General features: G+C 38.3%; 1 protein-coding gene across 6 annotated transcripts in view; it reads right to left on the bottom strand.

Moving 5' to 3' along the window:
• The window catches only part of POLA1 (DNA polymerase alpha 1, catalytic subunit), a 298535-nt gene that overhangs the window by 103867 nt on the left and 178987 nt on the right, over positions 1-15681 (bottom strand). For all 6 annotated transcript variants that reach the window (XM_088834553.1, XM_088834552.1, XM_088834555.1 and 3 more), the window contains one exon: positions 6902-7018. In XM_088834553.1, coding sequence (XP_088690679.1) covers positions 6902-7018 — 117 coding nt within the window. The remainder of the gene's footprint in view (positions 1-6901; positions 7019-15681) is intronic.

Below are 15681 nucleotides of genomic sequence, written 5' to 3'. Positions count from 1 at the left end.
GTATCAGCAAATCATATCACATTCCTGTCTCATCACTCCCTCAGTTAGGTGTCTTGGGCCAGGATCATTACATGGGGTCTTACTCTCTCCCAGCCAATTATTGAAATCATATTTTAAAAGAAATATCTGAAATACCCTCTCCTTAAGCAATTGGCTTCTAGGGGCACAGAACGAGTACACTGCAAGCACATTCTTATAACTATGCTGCTTAGAATGCCAGAATATTGAAGGGATCGACTGTATGATTTCTCATTCCAGGGGCCAAGATAGTTATGAAACCACACGACCATCAGCATCTGGTTCAGTAACGCTGTGGTTTTCCCCTTGGGAGAAACCCATTGCAGAGAAAGATAAGCTAGAGGCAACTGGTAGAACAATCCTCCACAAAGGGTGCTGATTAGAATGGAGCAGCGTCCACTTGGAAGGAGGCATTGAGCCACTGGAATGGGCAGAAATGTACTTCATTTTAATCAATATTTTGGAGAAGATTAAAAAGGGTAGGCTAATCACAGCATCAGATATGTAGAAGCCAAAAGACTGGGCACACGGCAGAACCAGGATCCAAGTTATCCACAATGGGACAGTGATGGGTTGAGCACAGCAAAGGGAGATTTCACAGGGTTCACTGGAAGGTCTCTGCCACAGAGAGTGCTGGTTGGCTCCCAATACCCAGTCTACTCTTTTTCTCTTTTTAGTAACAAAATAAGCTATTATATCCATGTGACTAATTTCTGGCTCATGAAAGGTAAGGAGTGTTGGCTGGGAGTTCTGAGAAGGCTGCCAAAAGAACTGACTTGGCTGGGAAGTGCAATCTTTGGACTCTTCAGCCTTTTCTGTGTCCTGTACTCTGTGATGCCTTGAAGGAGCTTGTGCAGTCACCTTGGACCACAATGTGACCTTGAGGGTCACTGTTGATGACACTGTCAAATTAAATGTCTATCCTGTTTAAGCCACTGTTACTTTTGGTTTCCATTTCCCTCAGTTCAGCCATTTCCTATCTATGCACCTGTGCATGTGGCCTTATTTGGAAATAAGATCTTGGCAGATAATCATATAGTGGGCCCTAATCCAGCATGACTATATCCCTATAAGAAGAAGAAAAGAGACACAACTATGACAGCAGAGACTGCGGTGATGCATCTGCAGGCAAAAGAATGCCAGGGATTACCAGAAGCTAGAAGAGGCAAGGAATGATCCTCCTCTACAGGTTTCAGAGAGGGAGAGAGTCCCCTATGATGCCTGGATATCAGACTTCTAGCTAGCCTTCAGAACCGTGAAATAGGAAATTTCTGTTGTTTTAAGCCACTCAGTTTGAGGTACTTCATTATAGCATCCCTAGGAAACTAATACAGTACTAATGGAGTCTTACATTAGGTAAAAATAAACCATTTGCATCTCAGAAAACCTGATAAGGCATGGCTTAGCAATTGTATGTGCCAAGAAAGTATGTATTTGAGTACACAGAACGTGTAAAATGAATCAATGCTGTGAATATGGATGTCAAGAAAGTTAATGCAACCCTAAAAAGACTTCACAGAAATTTACTACCTAGAAAAAGCTGGTAGTGGCAGGTTTATTCTGCTCCATACTAGTGCTAATGAGAGATATCCAAGAGCTGCATGCAATTTGGGGCTAATCATTTTATCAGGACATAAACCCTGGACTAGGATCATTATTCTGAAAGCAAAGCACTAGAGAAATGGTTGAAGACCTAGAGATACTTGGCCTAGCAGGGAAAAACTTAGGAAGATAGCTACCTTCAAGTACCTAAAAGGTTCTCAGAAAACAGGCAAAGAGTAGGTGCTTACTGAAAGCAGGAACAAAGGAAGGATCAGTCTAGCCTTGTATAGCACCATTCAGCTAAACTAGGACCAACAAGGGAAGCATAGGACGTAAATTGAGACCGAACACAAGATCTAAGTAATGAAAATAAAATAAACTTCAAAAGCATATTGAAAGAAGCAACTCAAATGTTCATGAACAGATAAATGGATAAATACATTGTGGTATATCTACTCAATGAACTATTATTTGGCCATAAAAAGTAATGAAGTACTGACACAGGTTACAACTTGGATTAAACTCAGAAACATTATGCTAAGTGAAAAAAGCCAGGTACAGAAAGTCATATAGTGTATGGTTTCATTTATATGAAATATCCAACCTAGGTAAATCCATAGAGACAGAAAGCAGATTAGTTGTTTCCAGTAGCCAAAAGAAGGGGAAGGAATGGACTGCCTAACAAATACAGGGTTTTTTTTTGGGGGGGGGGATGAAAATGCTTTGGAACTAGACAGAGGTGGTGATCACTTAATACTGTGGATGCACTAAATGCCACTATATTATTCACTTTAAGATGGTTAATTCTATCATGTGAATTTCATCTCAATAATTCTTTTTTTAAAATAGAAAAATACTATACTGAAAGGAAGGCTAGTATCTGCTTCATGGTAGCAAAGCTGTATGGAGAATTTAGCAAAAAGTGTTAGTCAATCAGTCATGTCCAACTTTTGCAACCCCATGGACTGTAGCCCACCAGGCTCCACAGTTCATGGAATTTTCCAGGCAAGAATACTGGAGTGGGTAGGCATTCCCTTCTCTAGGAGATATTCCTAACCCAGGGATCGAACCTGGATCTCCTACATTGCAGGCAGATTCTTTACCATCTGAGCCGCCAGAGAAGCCCAAAACTCTGCATCGGGGCAGATTCATGTCAATGTATGACAAAACCAATACAATAATGTAAAGTAATTAGTCTCCAATTAAAATAAATAAATTTAAAAAAAAACTAATGAAATAATAAAAAAAAAAAAAACCAAGCACAGGAAAATCAGAGCAGAGAATTCCAAAGGGTCCTTCATGATAAAAGCCCATTGTCTACTGGAGGGTAACCAATGACTCAGTACAGCTGTTTGAGACTGTCCATCATAGTCCCAAGTTTCTCTTCCTGTATAGCTTATGATTACTTCCTTAAGAGACCACAACTGTTTTCATCTTACACAGAAACAAGACATTGTCCCACATAGCCTGGCAACATTCACACTGTCTCTAACTTATTTTTTAAATCAATAATCCATCAGCCACAGACATAATGAAATTGCAACATACAATGATCATGAGTTCAGTATTTCCCCTCTCCCATGAAGGCAAGAGTCCTGCATGGTACAAACGTTCTGTTACAAAAAATTTAACAACTCTACAATTAAGGATAATGTGAGAAACACTAGGGGTGTCCCACAGTAGGACTGGAAGTCATTTTAGTGCTTTCCTCATAAGAGGCCTTTAAGAAATTCAGTTGAATAAACCAAACTCTGCCACAGTGCTCCTACCTCCCCCACTCCCGGCCAGGAGTAGCAAGTGGGTCACATGTAGATATTTTCTCATCTCCACATCAAGAATGGCAATGTTAATGAGAAAAAGTTTAAGTTGGTTTGAATTTCAGTTCTAATTAGAAAACAAAACCAAACTAATGCTTTATTTTTGGCTAATTATGTAATACAGGATCACCTGTGTGTTCGGATCACAGCCATACAGACTTGACCACCTTAATAAGTCAAAAAACCACATTCTTAAAATAAATATATATTAAGAGAATTATTCACTAACTTGGATAAGTCTTATCTCTATCATCACTGTGAAAAAAAGGTTCTATTCACTCAGGAACTTACACATACAGTGGAGTTTTCATTCCTGTATTTATTTGTACTTCCTATGTGCAGAAAATGCCCAGAGAGTGTATTTCTAATAATCAGAAATTTGTATACTGTTAAATTGCCATGAATCCGAAAAATCTTAACTGATTTCTTTATTTCTGTTCTTTTTTTAAGGTATCTAAGAGAGACATGTCTAAAACCCTGGGAACAAAACCGTCCCAGCTTTCTTTCTCATAACTCTGGCAAGAGGAGCCAGAAGAGCCAGCTCTCAAATCCCAAGTCAATTCTGGAAAGTACTCAAGCCAACTACAACACAGGACTAAATGAGAGTAGATTTATTATGTGAGGATCAGATTGGCACAGTAAGAGGTAAATACTATACCATCAAACTTGACAATGTATTTAAAGTCCCCACTAGTTAAGCATTAGGAAAGTCTAATATTTATGCCCATATAGATATTTACAAATGCCTAATTCTGCCCACAGATATTGATTTTATATAATCCATGTAATGCAATCCTAAACTAGCTTTATAAATAAGGAAATGTCCTGTTCGTTGCTATGTCCCTAGTCCTTAGCAAAGTGCCTAGGGTATAGTAGGTGTTCAATAAATTATTTATTAAATGAAGGTAATGTATGACTGACAAACAGTAACCCAGAACTTAAGAACCAGATAAGCATAATCCTGCAAAATAGATCCTCTGGAAAACCCTATGGTAATTACAATGATCTTGCCCATGGCATCACTGATTCTGGAGACACTTTAGAATGATCTCTAAAAAGATATGGCTTTTTCTTCCTATTAGGAAAGCCCAGGAACATCATAAACAGAATTAAGAGATTTCCTACTCATCACTAGTAACTGAAAATGAACTAAGAGGAGTAGGCTCAGTCCCACTGTTAAGGTCCCTGCAAGGAATGGCAAAGGGCAAGATCACCAACCAGGATGCTATGAACCTCGTTATTCCAGGGGGTCATGTTCTGAGCAGCAACATGACTTGAGGAGCTAAATGCCCCTGAGTAGTTGGTAAATGCCTGCCTAACATGCTTCCATTTTGAGGACAAGAAAATGAAGGGAAAAAATACTCCAAAATGTGTATGTTGGTTCACTCATTTAAAAAAGGATCATATATGATAAAAGATAACGTGATGTATTAAACCACTACCAATAACATCATCAGCACTTACTGGAAAGTTACCGATCTACTAGTTGTACATTTTCCTTGTACTTTCTGTCACCAAGAATGGAATCCTAAGATTGGCTGACTTTCTAAGAAGTAATTCAGTTTTCATTGAACATGATTTGATGAGCTAGATGTTTAAAAAATCTCAAAGGCAGCATCAGTTCATGAAGCAAGGTGATTCCCCTGGAGTCTACAACTGGATTGATGACTCACACTAAATATATATACTTTTGTTCTCTTTCTGCACCTGCTGATGCAAGTCATAGGATGAGACTGATGTAAAAAGAATTCGCTACAACAACTAATTCTCACTTATGTGCTCCACATTTTTTAAAAAATCTACCATCTACTTTGCTAATTAGCAAAGACATACTAAAAATAAGTCAAGGAACATTTTATACCTATCAAATTAATTAAAAATAAATTAATGATAATGTATAAATGCTGCAAAGGTAGTGGTAAAACTGGCACCTAAGTTGGGATAATCCATTTAGAAAGCACTATGGCAATGTGAATCATGTCTACATTAAATTTACGCACTTGGATGTGTACTGCTGATAAATATTTCAAATAATGAATAATTTAAGCAGGAAAACATTCATCACAATTTTCTAGTAAAGGGGTAGTAAAAGTAGCCTAAATTTTCCAATGAAAGGAATGGTTAAATTTCTGTTTAAAAGTTTAGTACTGAAAATTAAATAGCAACAGAGACAGATGCTCAACAAAAGATAAACATGATATAAAAGCATATCTTCATTATGACTGAAACCACATAAAAATACCTATGGAAATGCATAAGAACAAGGGAATATACAATGGTGGCAGCCACTTGTAATTCTTGTTAAATTCTGCTAAGTGATATATTAAAATATTTTCCTAAAACTAGCCTGTGTATCCGGAGAAGGCAATGGCAAGCCACTCCGGTACTCTTGCCTAGAAAATCCCATAGACGGAGGAGCCTGGTAGGCTACAGTCCATGGGGTCGCTACAAGTCAGACATGACTGAGTGACTTCACTTTCACTTTTCACTTTCACACATTGGAGAAGGAAATGGCAACCCACTCCAGTGTTCTTGCCTGGAGAATCCCAGGGATGGGGGAGCCTGGTGGGCTGCCGTCTATGGGGTCGCACAGTCGGACACGACTGAAGTGACTTAGCAGCAGCAGCAGCAGCCTGTGTATCAACTCTTTTCAGTAAAAAGATCTAAAGCCAAAATTTGGTTAAAACTGGTCTATGAGTTTAAAAATAAGTAAATAAGTAACAAGCTTCCTATTCTCACTCTTCTCACCCAGATCATTATAAATCCTTGGACCAGAAAAATTTGTAAAGTGAGGCACATAACAGTCCTGTATTTGTGAAATAGACTGCACCTTATCATTTTACAGGTTCTGTGACAGTCTACAGTAAGTCCTGTTTAACCTTGACTAACTCAGAGTTGGCTCAAATTACTTGTTCACAAAACCCACTTTGCCTGGAAGACCTTCAAATACCCATCTCCCCACAGTGTAGCAAATGCTGCTTAGGTCCATGATGTTCACAGTGGGTGACAGAGGGACGGCATCTTAATTACCAGGGAAGTGCTTCCAGACTGCATGCTCACCAGATGGGAGTCTATGTACTGAGGTGAGAAAAGGTTTGAGCACTACCCCTCTGTGCTGCTACTCAGAAACAATGAACTCCATAAAAATCAAATAAGCCCTTTATGGTACAGGTTTGGGAGGGTTTTTGGCCTTTGCAAAAGGGGTTCTGATCTAGTCTGAAGGTAACAGCAGCTTCGACAAAAGTTATCTCTTCTCTGTAATTAAAAAGTGGTAATCAAAGACATCTGAGTAACCCATACGAGAACTAATCAGTTTCTCTTTTAGATATAAATATATACTGTTCAAAATGTGAAAATTAAAGCATGTATCTTTTTGAAGTCTGGATATTTTCTTAAATATATGTGTGCGGTAGTAGGGTGTCACCACAGGGCATATACCAAATATCTACTTCCCAGAACTAAGGTTCAAGCTAACATCCCCATGCCCCGCCACATACAGTTGTTGAGCACGAGGCGACCATTACCTCTAGTCGAAGTGTAGCTTTCATGCAGACTTGGCAAAGGGGTCCATTTCGGGAGAACTGAAGGGGAAGGTGCCTAGTTCGATTTCGACATGTGGGCTCTTCACAAATCAACCAGCCCTGGAGAGACAAACAGAATGCTTCAGTCGTATCACCACCATCAACCAATACAAATAAAACCCCTTTCGTGATCAAGATAAGACTTACTGTGATCAAGGTAGATTCATGTCATCCAATAGATTCTGAAATAGCTCCCTACCCTTCTTTCCTGTCATGTTAATTTGATCTATGTGCCAAAAATAAAAATTAGGAAACCCATAAAGTTTGGAAAAAAGAAAAGATAACATGAGACATTAGTTTCTTTACTTAAAAGAAATCCTCTTGCCACCTAATATATCAAAACCTCCCAATAAAAACTCATATGATTACATGCAGAATGTAAACTGATGGGTTTTATTTCAGTAGTAAAGGCCATTACCAAAGTAAAGAATATACTGAGTAGAAATGAATGACTTTCCCAACAGCTGACTACTTAATTGCTCTGATCAGTTTCCTTCTCTATAGAATGGGCACAATAACAACACTTTCTTTATAGGTTTGTTGTAATGATGGGATACATTTAAAGTGTCTACAACTATCTTTGACATAAAAGAAACACTTATAAATGTAAGCAATTATCTCCTTTTTATGGAAAACAGATTCTTTTATGCATGTTCCCTGGAGGCATAAAATTGGCTGCAATGTTTTCAAGGACAACTTCAACCGACCACTCTTTTCCAGTTTCAAATAGCCATTGCCCACTTCCCTGGACCTTAAAACCCTCCTCTTCTCTCACTTTCTTTCTTTGGGTACTTTCTCTCACAGTCCTTGTTTAAATTTTCTCATACAATGTGGTAACAACATACCTGTTAACTTAAATGACCACTATGTTTGCTATAAAACTTAACTGTTAAACACAGAATTCTTCAAGACTTCACATGTGGGGTTGAGCAAAGCTCTGGTGTTCTTATGAAGGCACCAGGGCCCGTGGGCTTTAGGGCTACATGTATTAGACATGAGAGCCCTAAGGCAAACGAGGGTGAAACACTAGGGGATAAAGGTCAACAAGGTATGTTCCCTTGTCTCATGGGGTCCCTACCTGGGGAGCTGTGAGTAGGGACCCAACTGCATTTGGGAGTTGGAGTATTTGGTGAAGTGGGAACTTCTGAACTGGTCTTCAGGAGTAAGCAGAGGTTTAGCAGGTGGAGGAGGCAGGGAAGACAACTAGGCAGAGAGAAAATGTGCACAAGAGTGAAGGCCAGAGAGAATGATGTGTGATATGATTGTGATACGATGAAGAAAAGGACCAATGATGTGTTTAACCATACTCCCTGTTTCGAAACTGAGCAACCTCAGTTTCAGAAAAGGCCAACGCCTTTTCTCCCCAGATAAGAGCACTACATACACAAATATTGCTTAATTACTTTAGGGGCTTTCATCTATCACTTATTAAAGTTGTCATGTGGCATTAATCCAAAGCTGCAGGATATCCCGACTCAGTGTTCTGCTGAATGACCTCAAGCTTCTTGGAAGTAGCTACAACCAAACTCAAGGGAAAGTGCCCAGAATCAGTCTTCCAGCTCCAGTTACGGCTTTCACACCAGAGAAAGTACACTGTAGAACTTTCTGACTCAAAGAAAATATGCTGCCTTTGAAGAATATAAAATTCATCTAGACAATACATTCAGAATATACTTCACTCCTACCTTCAGTAGGAACATCAACTTTTCAGGTAGAGTGTCTCAAGGAATCCTTATGAAACCTTTAATATATGCCCAGAATTGTATTAAATACTGTGGGGAATAGGCAAAGAGTCCCCAGGTATACAGTTTCAGGAAGTCATAATCTAAATAGGAAAGCAAGATCCACATACACAAAAACAAAATAGCAATTCGCTATGGTATGTTTTAAGAACCACGTTGCACAGTACCAACTAAAATAACACAGAGAAGAGATTGAGTCGTGTGGATTCTACCAATCTGAGACATACAGTTACTACCATAGCAAAAGACCCTGAACTAGAAAAGAGAATCAGTGGTTCTTAGTCATAGGCAACTCTTTCAATTCCTAGGGCCTATTACCAATTTTCGTGATCTGAGGATACATTTTAAGAGTTCTAAAACTCAGATGTCTTTACAAATAACATGTATTTGTTCCAGCCAAAAAAGCCGTTAAGAGTGCAGCTCAAAATGATGGTCCCCCAGAATTAAAGAAAAAATATACTTTGGTTTAGCATGTTCCAGGCATGGGGGAGACAGAGGGATAATGGGATTGACAGCAACAGCTGGTAGTACATTTTAAATGTAGCTTATAAAACAAAAGGTGAGACTAGTTGTTTCTGGAAGTACCATACATGGGTTTGGGCCTAAATGCATATTAATAAAGGAAACAGTAGCATTCAAGGGAAACGATGTATGAAAAATACAAGAATGAACCACCCATTCATCATTTATTTGGATTTCTGACACTACATTTGCTACCTGAGACTTTACACACTTGGGAACATTTATCAGTTAATAGTCACAACCACAGTTGTAATTCATTCAATTCTTAACAAAAATTTTTAAAAAGCAAGCAGGTAAGTCAATTATCATGTTTTGAGACAATAAAGTATTGAGTACCAGAATACAACCCAGAGTTAAAATTATTTTTTAATTTTTTAAATACAATGTTCAAAAAGCTACAGTTCTTTTCAGGTGCTTTTGAAACTTGATTTCATCAATTTACCACAACTTCATGACTCACCAGGTGAGCTGCCATCCAGGGAGATGCTAAATTGTCACCTCACCTGTTTCTAAAGCAAACACCCAACTCTATCTCTGACAGAGTTACAAACTAAATGTCCTTTCAAATCATACAGAAAACAGATAATATAATTTGTCTAGACTTCCTACCAGTTATAATTAACATTAGGAAGGTCTTTTCTTCTTTGTCACCTCTCTATTCAGTACTTATTTGGGTTTGTTTGTACTTACTATCTGTTAATCTCCCTTTACAAATGACAACAATAACTAGTGCTATTATGCATGGAAATTAAACATGCTGATAACTGTGTGAAGGGAACTGGGGCTGAAAAAAAATATTAGAAACCTGTAACTCTTTATGCCTATTGTTTTATTTTAATAATTAAGCTTTTGGTCATGGTGCATTTTAAATAAAACTCTCTAATGGGGAAAAGAGGCCCCAATTATATTTAATATATGCTTTGCTTCCATTCAGTTTTGTCAAGTACATTTGGTTAACCCTTTGTTCCCCCAGCAAATATTGACTGACTGAGCTAAATATACCCTTCAAGGAACATTTGAGCTGTTATAAATAAACAGGTCAGATTTTTGAAAATATTCCATGATGAAGCAAATATTACAATATCTCACAGTGTATTTTGCCTCCCATAGGTGATATAAGTAAAAGAAAATACCAATGTTGTATAAAATCTCTTCGAAGTAGCTCAAGGGCAAAAAAAACTTATTTTCATTTCCCATGTTGGGAAATAACATGCAGCCCAAAGGTACATTGCCAAGTCAGTGAAGGAAAAAGAAAATTTAATAATGTGTAGCTTTTTGAAAGTCCAACCTAGAAAAAGGTTTGGCTTTAAAAAAAAAACCCAGAACCACTCTGAGGATGTCTGCCATCCAAATATGTCATCTTATTATGCAATACCATGTGTAAATGCCAAATTGTCATAACCAAGAAGAATAGGGTCATTAAGTTTTCAGATGGCTACTTTAACCATGTTTATAAGTAGAGGGTTCAGAAGAGGTGAAGCCAGCCTGTCCAACGGCAAAACAAACCTTTACCAAAACATGCAAAACTCTTATCACCTGTTGCTTTAGTCTCAGCATCACTAATGCCTTGAAGTCATTGTGTATGAAACTGTATTAAATGCTGATTGGCTCTGATTGCTAAACTATATTTCTGAGGTGTCAACAAAAATGGTTTCTATCTTCACATGCTAAAAAGGGATCGATTTCCACTTGTAACTGAGGCATTCCTAACAGTTTCACCTTAAACACAAATTGCTATTAATTTGTGTACATCTCTATTTTTAGAAGGATGCACACACAGAAATCACCCACACCCGGAAATGTGGTGCATAAGAGGCATTCAAAACTATCTTTTGAAGAAAATAAATGAATAGAAGCAATAAAATAAAAAATGCACAGGATCAGGTTTACGGAAAATAACAGGGGTCTAAAGTCACAGAAGAAAAAAAATTTACAGTAGTTTTCATACTCCCCTGGTGGCTCAGACAGTAAAACATCTGCCTACAGTGCAGGAGACCCAGGTTCAATCCCTGGGTCGGGAAGTACCCTGGAGAAGGAAATGGCAACCCACTCCAGTACTCTTGCCTGGAGAATCCCATGGATGGAGGAGCCGGGTAGACTATAGTGCATGGGGTCGCAGAGAGTCGGACATGACTGAGCGACCTCCCTTTCCCTTTCATACTCTTTAATCAAATACATGAGGTCCTTCACCCATTTCTAGTCAGTCACCAAATCTGTCCATTGGCTTCATAGTCCCATTATCACCAACTGCACTAGAACCCAGACCTCAAAGATGATCTACTGTGGTAGCCTGTGCCAGGTTTCCCTGACTCCGTACTCTCCCACATCCAATGCACAGCCTTTCCAAGTATAGCTTTCCAAGACCTCTCTACTCCCATCCTCCAATTGTATACCTTCCTATACCACGCTTTGGTCCCAATTCTCCTTTCTCACTATTTGTCCCATAGTGCTGGTTTTCTGTCATCATCACTTTTTGCCTATTGCCAACTCCCTGTTCCTGTTCATGCCACAGAACCTCTGCCTAAAATGCCCATTCACTGAGCATCACTTACATTCCTCACCTGTAAAATTTCCCCAACCCTCAGGGACTTCTTCTTCTAGTCCAGCAGCCACTGAACAGACCCTGCTGTGCACTGTCTTGGAACCATCTTATCTTACTTCCTAACTGGATGGTCAGGTCTTTGGGGAATGACTTGTTTTGGATATGGTAGTGTCTTACCCGTCTCTAGCACAAATGTTTACACTCAACGAAGAAAACCGAACAGGTATGAAAAAGCACACTTGAGCGTGGTCTCTCCCCTCCCACTTATTAATAGGTGATTTTGTATAAAGGGGACAAATTGCTCTCTAAGCCTCAGTTCCCTCATCTATGATACCTGAGGTAATAATGTGTACCCTATTAGAGTTGCTCAGAGGACCAAATAAGAAAGCCCACATAAATGTTCAGTAAGTGTCAACTATTGTTATTCTCCATATGCCTCCAGTACTGGGGGACGTCAGTGCTGTACTTATAGCTGACAACTCACTATTCTAACCAGGAAAGAACCTCGTCAGTTTCCACCTGATGTTATCCCCAAATGGAGAACAACAAAGAGGGATAACTGGTAAGATTAGGCAGAGCTGCTTCTCAACTTGATTGCAAATAGTACAACTATGCCAACAGAGAATGAGATGGCTGGATGGCATCACCGACTCAATGGACATGAGTTTGAGTGAACTCCAGGAGTTGGTGATGGACAGGGAGGCCTGGTGTGCTGTGATTCATGGGGTCGCAAAGAGTTGGACACGACTGAGCAACTGAACTGAACTGAACTGATGCCATCAACACAAGTAAAATTTCTGTTTTTCCTAATAAAACTATACTGGATTTGAAGTTATAAATGACAGAATAGACAGTAAGGAAAGTACTTTATTTAGGGATTCACATAGATTCAAGAGACAACAGAACACTACTGCAGTGACGTATGATTTCTTTAAACTGTAATGGCTCTCCAGGAGTGCAGTGACAGGGCCACAGGGTGAGGTCTGCCAGAATGCATGCTCTTACAGAGTTTATCATATCATTACTATTTTTCTATAATGGCTGTTAACTGCTCCTCTCCCCAAACTATATGCACTTTGAGAACACCAGACACTCTTTTCACCCAAAACCATTTATAAATGTTCTGGAGTTCCCTTACAGTCACATTTTTCTGTCACAGAATTATTCCCAGTGTAAAATGGGTCTTCTTATAGACAGTGCACAGTATGGGCCCACAGCTGCTTTTGAAGAATGACATGTTATGATTTAGGATTTCCAGAAATATCAAAAAACAAATTGCTTTCTGACCCACATTTGCACCCAAAACTGGGAGAGAATTTTCCTAAGATCTCTAGGGGAAGTTTTAACATGAACATAATTTTAAAGTTAAATCTTCTACACTGCAGCATCCTGGCACATCAGAGTGATTATTAAGTCTCAGAGAGGTGCCAGAGTAGGAGATGAAGGAGCAAATAAGGAAAAATATACACATACACTAACTATTCACCAAAGTTAATACAAAAATATTTTTAAACAAAATTATCAAACAAAAGAGAAGTAGAAAATGCTTCATCGGTCAATGTAAGAATTTTAAATATTATTAAAATTGATTTTTAAAGTAAGGCATCTCTTTAAGTGAACAGTCACATGTCATTTCATCCAAGTTATTTGAAACTTATTGATCTTATCATTTGTGCAAGGACCAGACTCTGCCATCAGTTTGCTGAAAGGATAATGGAGCACTCCCAAAGTGTTATGATAGGTTGGATGCAAACAGTGCTCCTCATTTAGACACATAGAATAGCACTACAAGTGGACAAATTCCAACTTCAGCAATTGTATATTACATGATAAATTAGCAAGTTGTTCTGCTTTGCCTCGTATCAAATCCAATACCATAGTCTTGTTATTTTAATTTGCAATCAGAGGATGAGCATCAGAAGATGTACCTGAGGCACATTAGAGAGCCCTATGGAAGCCATCTTCTTCTGCTATGCTGTGAGCAGAGAAAGCCAACAATTACCAGCATTTTATTTTACCACTGTAGGACAATACTAGAACAGTTAAAATCGTCTCCGTGCAAGCAACCAGGGAAAATATACTTAAAATGACTTTATGCGGAAAATTACATTTTGGGGGAAAAAAGTTCAATGGAGGACATGTATCTTTCTGTACGGGCAGCTAAAATCTCTCTTAGTATATTCAAGTCTATTCTATAAAATGCTCTATTTATCCAACTCAAAAGCAAGCTACATTCTTAGGCTATAATAGGTCACAACTAAGTACACAGTACCTTGCTTCAGGAATAATTTTGCTTTGTCTGTCAACTGTCAACAAAGCACAAAGAGCTCATGCAACCCAGCCATGTACTGTGGATGTTAGAGATCTAACAAAATACAAATAGTAAGAACACAAGATTTCCGCGCTGCCCTGCTTTCACTTTACAAGAGAAATTGAAAGCATTTTCCTCTCCACATTCCATTAATCTCTATTGTATTACAAATTTTTTCATAAAACACTCTTTTCTCCCTATGTGAAGCTACAAGTGACTTGGGGATGTAATATTCCAACCATGATGAATGTCCGACTTTCCAACATGAATGGTTATAAATGGATGTGTCAGTTAAGGCATATAGTTATTTCAACAAGGAAAAAAGAAAGAATCAAATGGAATGAGATGGGAAAATGGCTACTCTGATGCTTACATAATGTTTTAGTGATGAGGCCGCGAAGAAAAATTGCTCATTACTTCCAACATGGCTCTTAACCTTCAAGTCCTCGCTCTTGAAAAAACATCATCTTAGGTATGTGCACATACTAACAAGCTTCAAAAGTTAACTAACTCAAGGCTTAGTTTCATCAATATGTACACAGAAAAAAAGACTGGAAGGAAATACTGTAAAATGCTATCCATGGTTATCTTTAGGTAGTTTTTTCTGTTTCTATATTTTGTAAATTGTCTACAAGTACATATTGTTTTTATAATCAGAAAACTATTATTAATGAGGGAACAGACAGTTTTACCAAGAGTGTTCTGTATAACTGAACCACTAATACATCTGAATAATATTTTGAGCTATAATAAGCGTTTGGTTGTTCTGAAATTTTCAGAGAATGGGCTTATGGGATAAAAAGGCATATGAAAAAAATTTTTCTTCACTCTATCAGATATTTCAAGAATAGGTTAATTTAAGCACATAAGCAGCTTCCAAGCAGAATGGCAGGGCATGTATTATTAGTATTAGACGCATATATGAAATTAAGCTACTCACTATAATGCACAAAGTCTTCCACGGAATATGATTTGAATACTTTCCTTTATGACGCTGCATCTTCAAAGGTAGGTAATAAATCAGTTTTAAAGAAAGGTGCTTTGTTCCCCAGACCCCCTTCCCTGTCTTTATTCAGTGTACACATGGATCAGCTCAGATGTCCAGGATAGGAGCTGATTAAAAAATTCAACCAGGAAGGCATGCCTAGAAATTTATTACTAGCGGAGTTTCTTTTCTTTGCTCAAGTCTGGCTAAAAGTAAATTTTATTGTTTGTTTGTTTGCAAGCTAGTATTTACTGGTATGAGTTAATGCGGTATTCCTGCGTACTGAAAACGTATGTTAAAACTGAACTATACGCAATTGTCTCAAAGGGCACCTTAAAATCAGAGTGGACTTCAAACCATCACCCGGCAATATTTGTTCATTTAACTTTAATTATTTTCTCCTTGAGAATGGTACTAATGAAACTGAATATCTTTCATGGTTTCGAAGGACCGTTTGAATAGTCTGTAAACAGAACTAAGGGTAGACAAGAGATCTGGCTGAGCCAGGGGGTTGCTAGGTGATGTAGAATGTAAACCCACAAACTTGTTAAGGTTTGCTTTGCTTTCATGCCACTTTCACACACTCTCAAAAGTTTTAAGAATTGATTTTTCAGGTGGCCA

Source organism: Moschus berezovskii, chromosome Y (genome assembly GCF_049115385.1).
Source record: "Moschus berezovskii isolate FMDL1 chromosome Y, NW_MosBer_1.0, whole genome shotgun sequence".
Taxonomy (NCBI): domain Eukaryota; kingdom Metazoa; phylum Chordata; class Mammalia; order Artiodactyla; family Moschidae; genus Moschus; species Moschus berezovskii.
Note: the sequence above shows the minus strand (reverse complement) of the source record. Positions and strands in the feature narration are given on the sequence as shown.